This window comes from Paralichthys olivaceus, chromosome 10, assembly GCF_024713975.1.
Source record: "Paralichthys olivaceus isolate ysfri-2021 chromosome 10, ASM2471397v2, whole genome shotgun sequence".
In the NCBI taxonomy this organism is placed as follows: domain Eukaryota; kingdom Metazoa; phylum Chordata; class Actinopteri; order Pleuronectiformes; family Paralichthyidae; genus Paralichthys; species Paralichthys olivaceus.
The window spans coordinates 14,028,246-14,040,464 of NC_091102.1; the positions used below are offsets into that span (position 1 = coordinate 14,028,246).

General features: G+C 40.5%; 1 protein-coding gene across 2 annotated transcripts in view; it reads left to right on the forward strand.

The window, feature by feature from the left end:
* erbb4b (erb-b2 receptor tyrosine kinase 4b) overlaps positions 1 to 12,219 on the forward strand; it is a 280,908-nt gene that overhangs the window by 232,876 nt on the left and 35,813 nt on the right. The window contains exon 20 of one of the 2 annotated variants that reach the window (XM_069533004.1): positions 981 to 1,163. In XM_069533004.1, coding sequence (XP_069389105.1) covers positions 981 to 1,163 — 183 coding nt within the window. Of the gene's footprint in view, positions 1 to 977; positions 1,164 to 12,219 lie in introns of both variants that reach the window. The other variant, XM_069533003.1, reaches the window with a different exon arrangement.

The window sequence follows — 12,219 nt, forward strand, 5'->3', positions numbered from 1 at the left end:
TGACCTGTTTGGGTTCAATGTGAGAACTTGTGAATGTAGCACTTAATATAATATAACCCAAGTAAAACTAATTTTGAGTTAATGTATTTAACTGAGGAAATTGTATGAATCAATAAATGTGCTATTCTGATCAAGACAAACCAAGTTAGACAAGTGTCTTACAGTAGATTTTAAATATAAACTTTATTTGACTTTTTGTGTCTGCAATTTCTATGGAGGACCTGAAGTGCAACTAAATGACAATTTGGAAAACACAACAGCAAATCGAGATTTAAAAATCACAATGTTAAAAGGAAAACACAATTGCAATCACTAAACAAAATTGAAAAGGCAAACAAAAAAAAGCACAATAAAAAGAAGAAAGAAAACAACAACAATAAATGAATCGCATATAAGAAAACACAGCGGCATATTTTAAAACACAACAATTTTAAAATCACAATTCACATAAGAGAACACAGCGGCATGTCCCTAAACATAAAAAGTCAAAAAACAAATAATGAAAAAGGAAATAAAGGAAATACAATGGCTAATATGTGAAACCAAAGAGTTGTGATTTCCTTCTTTATAATAGTCACTTACTAAACCTGCCCAGTTAATAAATGCTCCCCAAACCATTCAAACTGTAAATCTATTAGTTAGATTTTCTGGTAAATTGTGCTGTCTGTTAATGGAGACATGCAATAAGAGGATATTAAGTCTTCATGTGTAGTTCAATCAAAAATAATTGGGAAATTCTCTGAAATCTCACAACAGAGCACTGCAGCTTCAAAGGCGAATTTCAAGCTCAGTTCTACATGAACACTCAAGATCAGAAAAACAACACGTCAGTGATGTAATTCATGTTTTCCTAACACAGTTGGCTGAAGACTATAGTAAATAAAGATTGCAGGATCTGTTGACATACTGTTGCAAAAATCAACTTCCACCACCCCTTTCCCACCCCACATGCCTGAGTGTGTATGTGTCTCCTTCAGGAGGCCCTGATCATGGCCAGCATGGAGCACCCCCACCTGGTCCGCCTGCTGGGCGTCTGCCTGAGTCCCACCATCCAGCTGGTCACGCAACTGATGCCTCACGGGTGCCTGCTCGACTACGTCCTTGAGCACAAGGACCACATCGGATCCCAGCTGCTGCTCAATTGGTGTGTCCAGATTGCCAAGGTAAGGAATGTAGCTCCTTTAGTCGTTTCACGCGCTGTACGCTTGTTGTTGTTTTATTTATTTCCTAAGCGACTGGTCGTTTTATTTGAGGACAAGTCAGTGACTGAGGTGATTGACAGTTGATGTTGACAATGATATGGGCGGGGTTTCTTTCCGTGGTAAAGTGAGCTGTTGTTCGCAGAGACCCAGAAAAGTCAGTCTTCAGTCTTGGTAGATTTGGAAACCAAAAAATGTTGACTTCATCCTCACTGGACAACTCACGTGACCAAAGTCTAGAACTCTGCTCGTTTCATTGTCAACATCCATTGTGGTTCGCTTCCATTGCGATTGTGTTTACCTGTAGTTGTGTTGTGACCTTAACATTTGTGTTTTATGTAAATGTGCTTCCGTGAGACATCTTGGCCACCGTGCACATTTCAACAAATTAAGGCAAAGTGAATTGACAAAAAAAAAAAAATGTGTTAGTCTTCAGCAGAAAGTTGATAGCCAGAGACAAGGACTGCAGTTAAGTAAAGTGTAAAGTGTGTGTGTGTGTGTGTGTGTGTATGTGTGTGTGTGTGTGTGTGTGTGTGTGTGTGTGTGTGTGTGTGTGTGTGTGCGTGCGTGCGTGCGTGCGTGCGTGCGTGCGTGCGTGCGTGCGTGCGTGCGTGCGCATGTTTGTCTATGTACATGTGTGTGTGTGTAAGATTCAGCAGCAGACAGTGCCGCCGCACACTACTCTCTGTGGAGAAGTGTAGTAAATAATTCAAAGCCTGTGTGTCGAGTGCAGGGAACTCGGTGTTACAGGATCACGGATGTAGGAGTGCATTATGATTAGTTTTAATATTAACAGTTGGCACTTTCACCTAGTAATGGTTTCTTTTTCCTCCTCTATCAAGTCACCAGAGATAAATCAACATCTCTCTGACTCTAACAACGCTCATATCTTTAATATGCCTCAAAAACATTTTTATCCATGTGTTTAGTGAATGATAAAAGATGCCAGCTACAGGGCCTGATCACATACCCCTGTATATATAATGTGATTTAATTGTGTCTGTTAAAATGTCAATGATACAGTGTGGGTAAAAGCATAAGAACAACACAGTGAGAGAGTCGTGGACTAAAAAGCCAAGAAAAGCAGCATGAAAATGACTCTGCAATCACTGCAGCACCAGATTTAATATCTTAGACAAATATTTTTGTGACCACTTTTGGCTAAATCAGAGGCAGGCCACGCTCTAGTCGGCTTCCGTGGGAAAATATTAAACCATCAATTAAACTTTGAGACACAGTTACACAGTCCTTCCATAGAAAATACTTGTTTTGTTTTTTTATATAAACCAAAGGCAATCAAAGCATGCATTAATTCTTGCCATGCTGAAAAACTCCCCATGCTGTGAAACACAAATATTGACAGGGTATGGAATTAATCACACAAATTACTTTGTGCGAAGAAAGATGGAGACTGGCTACACACACATGAATTAATACTGTACATGCCCACTGTGAACAGTTGTCAACATGGGGAGATGTATAATTCATAAAGGGTAGATATGATGCATTATTTACTACTGTTACTGTGAGTCTAGTGTGCGTATTGTTTAGCGTTGTAGATAATTGGCTGCAGCTCTCGTGTGGACACAAATAGCTGTCAGGAGATGCGGTCAATAAGATGCCCACACGTGGCTTCATGCACACACAAACACTTATTGGAATCATGGCAACAAGGTAAATTGGGACACTTAGTCTAACATAAGAAGGCTGAGTGATGATAACTTATTCCAGAGTCCTGAAGTGTGGTTCCTGCAAATTATGTCATTATCTTTTTTCATGGATGTACCGCGTACGTCCCCTCTGTTGAGGCTCCCGCAAGTGACAGGGCTCCGCTCTCTGAGGCAACATCGCCGTGGCCCTCCCTCTCTGTCATGGCCTCCATCACAGCCATATTTTATTAATGGTGTGATCTGCCCTGAGAGTCATACTAATGAGCTGATTCATCAGAGCCACTATGCATGCATGGCTCTTGATGCTGCCGAATATGTTTTTTTTTTTTCCTCATCCTGTTTTATCTTTCCATATCCTCCTTACTACAACCCACTACATCACATTCTCCTCATTATGTCTGCTTGCTTTTTAAATCTCCAGTTCACCAACTCTTTGGTCCTCTTCTTCATGTATATAGGGTACAGTGTCACATGTTTTGACATGGAAGTGCTATTACAATATTCAAAAAGATATATCAAAAGATGATACCCCTGAGATACAGTTGTGAGGGGAGAGAATGTCAAAGAATTTGCTGTTAGAAGAAGAGGAATCCAAACGCAGACACAAGTTGCTAGATTTCAGTCATAGAGAAATCTTGGTGCATCTTTTATTCCGGACCAATACTTTTCTGATGGCAATAAATACATTTGAGGTTATAAATGTCTTATTAAAGATGTTCTAAGCAATGCAGAAATGGCATTTTCCTTTACTTCACATTTGACTGCATTAACATCGTCTCAATAGCTGCGTCATTAAATTATTTCTGATTCGTCAGCCATGAAACGGTGAAGCCTGTATAATGACTCTTAAGCCAGCTTCACTTGTGGCTGCTCTCACTGATGTGATACCAAATGCTGGCATGACGTTATCACAAGGCATCACACTCAAGATGTTGGTGAAGAACCCTTGGCTTTTCCTCTATTGCAAGTTGGAGATTGGCAGATGGCTGTGAGTGAAATCTCTCGACAAACATTGACAGGATTGCCATGAAATCCGGTACATTCGTAAGCCTCGTTGGATGAATTGCCGAACCCTCTGTGATCCATTGACTTGTCCTCCTGTAGCATCAACAGGTCACTAAACTCTACAATTCTTATTGTTGACTTTAAGAGGTGGATCAGCACTTTAATTTATTTCATTCAGATGCCCAACAACCTATTGTTCACAAATACATTGTCTGTTCCTTGTCAATAAAGTCATTTATGATAATTTCTTCTGCCAAAACTACAAATTCAAATGAGTTTCGTCAGAACATTAGCATGCTTCATGTGAAAACTGTTGGTGACGATCAAGTTATAGTAGTTTTATTCTGTGTTCCTTTATTAAAATGGGATCGTTGCTGCAAGGCACTGTCATGACAGGCTCCCTGTTGTAAACTGGGACAATTTGGAAGCTTCTACTTGAATTCCTTTGAAGCAGCAGAAAGAGACAAAAGAAGGGAAATGATATAATCCGCAGTTGCATAGGTTGTACATAACAGCGATGGTTGGCGTCAGGATTTATTTTCCTGTTAAATATTTAGTGTGAAGTCCACGCGTTTTGCCTTTGAAGGAAGACTTTGTGTTGCTCTTCCTGTGAGACTTGTTTCAGAATGATGCATAATGTCCACATCAATACAACACCACCGTTTAAACAACTTCACTTATATGATACAGTGACTTTACACTGGAAATTGTTTGTTGAATACACCGGCAAATGTTTCCTGCTCCCTTTTTCAACACCGCTGCTCAGGTCAGGTGTGTGTGCCCGTGTGTGTGCGTGTGCGTGCGTGCGTGCAGTAAGAGGGCCCCACACTGTGTATCACAGGGTCATTTCTCTGTGTAAACCAGACTAGGCAAACATTCCTCTCTCCAACTCATTACATACATCCCCAGGGTTCCAATGAAAACACTGTTCACTGATATCCTGCTCCGTCTCCCCTCCCTCTCCTGCCTCTCTGCTTGTCTTTATTTCACCATAACATATATGGTTTGAATATGCATGCAAAAAGAATGTACTGTAGACTCCCATAGATGTTTGTGTTTTCTGTCAGTAGAAATATTCACTATTCTCATGTCAGTAAAAGCAGCCCACCTGCAAATTGTTCCACCTTCTAAACCCTGAAGAGCCTCTAGTTGTGCTTCATAATGCATTTCACTGTGCTGTCAGGCTTCTTGCTTCATTGGTTGATCCTTAGGAAAACATTTAGATTTAGATTTATTGTGACCGGTCCTAGCATGAGTAGAATATTCAACGTGCAAAAAAAAATTTCCTGAATAACATTTCTGCAAGGACGGAACATTTCAAGGGCACAAGCGAGCCCAGGGCAACAGATGTCTGCCCTTGAATGATTACATTTAAGCAAGGTTTATTTATTTATTCTTATTTTGTTTAGTTTTTACTTACTTTTTTACTAAATAAGGTAACACTGCTGGTGTTTATTGTAGAACGCGTCACTAACGCACTGAAAACCTGGATGTCATGATTCCATCACTGCCGATCAGAGCTGGTAAAAACCATTATCTACTGCAGAGTCCTTTGACCTGGGAGTGAATGCTGATTGTATCATTGTTCCCATTAAAGACAAAATCCTAATGTTGGTGGGTGTTTTTTTTTTGTTCATTCACCTCTTTGTTATTTAATGGTTGGTATGACAACCACCAACTTGTACTCACCCAACCCTCCCTCTCCCCCAGTGCTCCCTTTTTTAAAGTCAAAATGCATGTGAATCTGAGGAGGCTGGCAGATAGTATACTCCAACACTGCGTGTTAGCACAGAGCGAGGTGCAGATCACAGGCGTAAAGGCTTTGATACCACCAGCCCCTATAAATGTCAACAAGTGTCCGCCAGTCTCCTTTCCCCTCGCTCTGTCTCTCATTGCAGCTGTCACTCGTCTTTCTCTCTGTCTCGCTTATTCACTTACAAACTAATTATTTGTGAAGCATTTTTTTTGACGTTGTGGTCTTCACTGCATGCATAAATACTGTACGTGTGTGATTCTGCGGTAGCATCTAGAATACCGTACTTCCCCCTGAGTAAATATCAGCCAGAAAGGCCTGTTTGATTTGAGAGAACAGCTTTATGTGTGTTTTCATCAGTTGAGTGGAGGACGGGTTATGTAGAATTCATGGAGTTTTTTTTCTTTTTCATGAATGGAGTATTAAAACACACTGTACTTTATCATCAAAGGCATGTTGTTGGAGTTGTAGAGAGAACCATAAAAGTTATTGTTCATACACTGACTTTGATTCTGGCTTGTTCATATCAGGACAAAAATGTTGAAATTCCCACATAAATATTATATTAATGTATCAAAGGCAAATCTTTGCATCTCATTCACTTCCAATGTGTGAGACTGAGGAGGTGGATAAAAGATGTGGCTCCTGTGGAAAATTGCAGTGTGGTTTCACGTGGAGTTTAACTTTGGTGAACTTTGACCTACAAGAAAGAGTAATTTGTGATACCAAACATGATCTGGCTTGAAATATCCCAGTGTAATTTACCCTTTAATTATCCCGACTGTGGCAGCCCTGCCTTTTTCTAATTTATCCCACTGCAGTTTCATAATGACCAACAACACAGATTTCTCTGAACTTGGTCATGTGCTATGTTATATAGCTGTGTGGAGAAGTATTTACCTCATGCTATCATGCTATTGTCTATAAAGTTTTACCTATCCACGCAGACAGTCAGACCTCATAGTTTGAGCTGCCGTTGTATTCGTACCCGACAGTGAACGTGTCTTTTACTATTTAATCGATGTGCCTGATTCTCAAAATCTATTGTGCATGTGTTGTTTATGCACATAATGCTACTGCCATTGAGTGAAAACAATATTTTGGAAAAAATGGTTGACACGATGCAGTCGATCATCGTTTTCCTGATGATGAGGATATCACTTTTTAAATTGTATTCATAGACTTTCTTGTTACCGGACCGGTGCGCCTTTGTCATGGTAACACCCATAAATCACTTGATGCCTTAAAATCGAAGAGCTCGCCAAAGTAAAATCTTTAAAACACATTTGGTCAAAAATCTGCCACAGAGAAGTTTGTTTTCCAATCAAAGAGGACATCCATTAATTAGCAGTCCATCAAATAGAAGAGAAAAAACTCATCAGTAGAACCACCATCTGAGGTGATCAATGGGAATAAAAACCTGCGTCTGGCTCTCAGTGGCATGTGACTGACCTTGTCTGATTTTAAATAGTATTATTATTTTTGTGATTTATTGGTGAGGTACAACCTAGAAAATGCTGGCTGGCTCACCTCTGATTGAGAAAAAGCCATGGCTTTGTGGAAAGGATGATGATGCCTCCCTCCGGTGGCATTCTTGGAATGCCCAAGGACACGTTGGAGAGATTATAGGGACTGCCCCTGGGATTTTCCCAGAGGAGCTGGACTTGGCCAGAGAAAATGAAGAAGGATATCTGGGCTACCCTGCTTCATATGCTGCCACAACAACACACACATATATATATATATATATAAAATATATATAAGCAGTGCAATAAGTATGGATTGTGACCTTACTACTTATAGCAATACACTTTTGTTTTTACCCCATCTGCCTTTGTAGTGAAATGTGGTCATCTGGAATGGCCTCTAAATACAAAAGCGCAAACCTCAAGGCAGCAGATGGATAAATAGTCACCATATACAAACACCATCAGGCCGACACTGACTCATGGTTACCACGTTGTCAGTCAAAAGCACACACAAACAACTCAAGAAGAATACATTCTCTCTCTCTCTTTCTCTGTCCTCTTCACTCACTCACTCACACACACACACACGCACGCAAACACACACACGCACACACACACACACATGCAGCAGTGACGTGGTTTTAACAACGTCTGGCTGAGTGGAGATGGATGTGGCCAAGTAGGGCGGTGGAGGAAATGGATGACTGCAGGCAGCCCACACAATGGATGAGACTGGCAGCTGAGGGAGACAGGTCTTCACTAATGAGTGACTGCCAGACACACAGACACACACACACACACACACACACACACACACAGGTAAATGAAGGCCTGTAGGTATTCAAACTGGCAAACATAAACATTAACAGAGTGAATGTCTTTTGATTGGACGCATTTACTCACACATGCACACACACTGTGTATAAAATCTATGTAATAAGGTTTTTCCTTTTATACACGTCTCACTTTTCCTCTCACTCGGAGTCGGTGTCAGACTGTAAATGTTCTCACCACCTCTTAACCTTTCTCCTAAACATAAACTGTGCTGGAGATACGTATCTTCATCCACTGCTGTGCGTCAAACCATTGCCATATATTCCTTTTCTCACTGCTCATTAAAGAGCAGCTTTACCCTCTGATTTTGGATTTATTTCCCAATGGAAATACCAACACTCACATCTCTCTGTGTGTGTGAGTGGGTGCGTGTGTGTGGAGCCTTTTTGATTTGCCAGTCTTTTTGTATCATTACAGAGCCTAGAGGCTAAAGACATGTGCGACCTGTCAACAATTCCATTGAAAATACATTTGAAAAAGTATGAGAATTAGCCAAGAGACTGCAGAGGTATCAGAGAAAGGTACAATATAAAAACAATTAGCTTTGCACTTTTGCAACTGTTAAAAAGTGTCAAGATCATTACAACTGAAGATTAAGTTTTTCTTCCACTAACATGCATTCAGTCATTTTCTATACTTTTCAGTTCATTGATATAGAAATTCAGAAAGATACAAGGGGGTCAATGCAACAATACTCTAGTTCCATCACAGAGCCACTTATCAGACCTGCTAATAACAGCCATCCTGAGAGATCAGATCACAACTGGGCAGCGTTAAGCTCGTCTGTTCACATCTTGAATTACAATTCATCTTGAAAGTGTCTGTTTCCACTTGTGATCAGATCTCACTTCTTTTCTCTATGTGCAAATAATCACTTACATCATTTGTGCTTGAGAGGACCAAATGCTATTGTTTTTACCCAGTCTTAGTTTACACTTGTCTGTGTGTCTGTGCAAGCAAGAGAGAGAGAGAGAGAGAGACAGTGAGTGAAGTAAGATCTTACCAATTTAAGAATAGTATCAGTCATTTTGTGTTGGTCAGTGTTGATATTGTGGCAGTGGCTAGAAACAAATCGACCTACAGGCAGTGACGAGAATAAAAATACATCTTAATGATAACGGGTCAGACACGTCAGCTGAGTAGGGAGTCCTTCGTATGTGGCTCAGGACACAGCGAAAAGAATGTGGCCACATGTGGTCTGAGTGTTCATTTTTCAGGCCGTGTTGAGGACACACAACACTGATGTCAATACCAGGTCTGAGCTGGGTCGGAGTTCATCTCATACTTCACACCTTGGCTGTGTGTTTGTGGATTTTATTTGCCGGAGTCTGTGAGAGGATTCTCAGCTTAATCTTTCAGTTCTTTGTAAAAAGTAAGATTTCGACTGTGTTTTATGCCAGACCTTTGGATGAAAGACATGGGTGAAATCAGACCGTGCACTCCCCCCATAGAGTAAATTATATAAGCTTTTCCACCACAGCTCAGCAAGAATGAGGCATTCATAAAATGTTAACGTATTAATACTTTAAAATATGGAGTCTACAATCAAAGCTATAATTTCATGTGAAGACAAGAACACTTTGAATATAAAATATGGTATTTACTTTGTTGATTAGCCTGATCTCGTTGGCATACACATTGGTTTAAGTCATAGCAATTGAGGCAAGATATCAGGTACTGTAGTACCTCTTGTGTTTGTCATTGAAACACTGTAGAACCCATAACCATGATGTTTTTCATATCTGGTCTGACATATGTTTGAGCTCACCCATATTGTCTATTTCTAGATAAAGTGGGTTTGAGAACACTTGGAAGCCTCTTGGTGTTGTAATGATGAACTGTGAGGAGGAGAAAAGCAGAGTAAAGTACAACCAACATGCCATTAAACCTTTTAATGATCTCAACCTCTCCATATTCCATTTCACTGCAATTAGCCATAAAACGGTTGACTTATGATGTAGCAGTTTGGGCACAGGTCAAGTTAAATGGTCACGCATGCAGACCTGCACCATTTGTTATTTTCAGTGGTGTCTGGCTCATTCGGAGGGCACTGTCATTTTCTCTAATTGCCTCTGTTTCCTGTTTTATTTATTATATATTTATCTTTCTCTATCACAAAATTCAAGTCCATCATATCTCTTTTTTAGTAAAATACTTATAAACAATAACTCTCTACATCATAAACTACACTGTTGGTCAAATATTCTAGAACTCCCCAAGTCTTCCTGAATTTTTCTATGTTTGCTGTAATTCAATGACTCAGGATTTTTGAAATCAAAGCACAGAATCATTATACAGATGGACATTTTGAGGAATCATGGAGAGATTTTGTGTACTTTTGTTAATTCAGGAGCCAAACACAGATTTTGTTGAAATAATAGCAAAAAACAAGAAATCAAACATTGTTCAAAATGTTCATGCAAATGTGCTGCATCTGTAGTTTGCTTCGCTTTCAAGCCTCTGTCCAGTTCATCCTCAACTAGCATCATTGGGATTAAGCCTAGAGACTGCAGACTTTGAAGCTCTCTGAAGGTTCTTCTCTTTGAATGTTTGGGGTCATTATGTTGCTTAAGGATGAACATCTGACCAACCAGTCTGTCTGTCCTAATGCATCAGAGAGTGAAGTAACACCGTCTGTTACAGATTGTGAATTTGTCGTCAAAAGTTGTGATACAATTGGAATTGGTCACCAACTGTTTTCTCTATGTTCATCATAGTTTAAATTTACTTCAATTTCCACAAAAAAATTGGAAATATACATGTTCTTAAATTGGTACTGTAGGTATATAAGTATATGGTGCAAGGAGTTTACGTTGAAATTCAAAAAATACTGTTGCTTCATGCTGAAGAACAGAACCTATGCACCTATGACTTTTTCCTCTTATGCTATTGTACACCTGCTTATCTCAGTGGAACTTTGTGAGCATAAAAATTAAGTTGAATTTTTTTCTTCAGTTTATATTTTCCTTGTCCTTACCCAGTCTGCACCCCTGTGCCCTTGGACCCTGCTTGTGCAGATTCTTTGCCAAACACAGTCTGAAAAGCCAAAACAAGAAAGTTCACAGCTCTTTTCATATTCCCCCAAGATGCCCCGAGGAATTGTCCCAGCTCAAGGTTGTTGCTGGAGTGTCATCACTATCATCTGAGAAACTAAGCAAATGAAACAAAACTATAGAAAACCTGTCGCGCTCACTTGTGCTGATCAAGGCACAGGGTTTGTCATTGTTGAGGCTGTTATCATGGCCGAGACAGGATCCTCCCGTTACAATGTAGCTTTTGTTGAAGCTCGTCGACGGGATGCAGGCACGTCTCAGATGCCCTTCAGGCAAACTGGGGTGGGCTCTGAAGGCCTCACATGCTCGCACTCTTGCTCCGGCACACATGCGCAGCATCACATCCCAGAAGCTCAAAGGATAAAGCCGTACAATATGGACAGCAGCATCCAGTCCTCAGTCTCTCCAAGGCTTACCACACAATCGCCTACAGCCACATACACACACACACACACACACACACACACACACCTGTGGGCTCACAGACAAGAATGCAAACTTTCAAAGATCTTCAAATGCAGACCATAATATGCAGGTGTGGATTTGCACATAGTCACACTGAGGTGGAATACTGCATGTATTATTTACCAGAACTACAGGGGACAAAGAAAACTGAGAATGAGAAAACAAGTCAGTGAGGAGAGAGAAAGGTGGTGGGAGAGGAAATCGAGTCAAGAACTTGAGCAGGACTGATTTTATTATTCAACCTCCTGTTTACCATGCAAGCCTGGTATGAACTAGGGCTGCACAATATTAGGAAAACATGCGATAACCTTGTTGAATATTGCATTGACGATAAATAAACATAAACAGTCCCTGGCTACGGACGCGGCGACCATGGACTGTTCAACAGCCCGAGGGAGAAGGCGCACAGCCCAGCCACAGCGCCATCAAGTCCGGGGCAGAAACCAAGGAACCATGATGAGCTCCACTAAGTCCACTTACAGCGATCTTTTTGTTCTTTTCATACATTTTTAGAAGGTGAAAAGTTTATTTATTTATATTTTTTGGCAGCTGTGGCAGTAATTTACTGCTCCTCATGTGTCTCTATCATGCGTGCTGCGCCAACCAAACAAGACAAACCGAACTCCACCATCTCAGCTCTACATGCATTGACTTAGTTTACAAGTTTTTGGGTTGTTTTTACACGTTTTCAATTACACTGTGTGTGTGTGTGTGTGTGTGTGTGTGTGTGTGTGTGTGTGTGTGTGTGTGTGTGAGAGAGAGAGCAGCCGA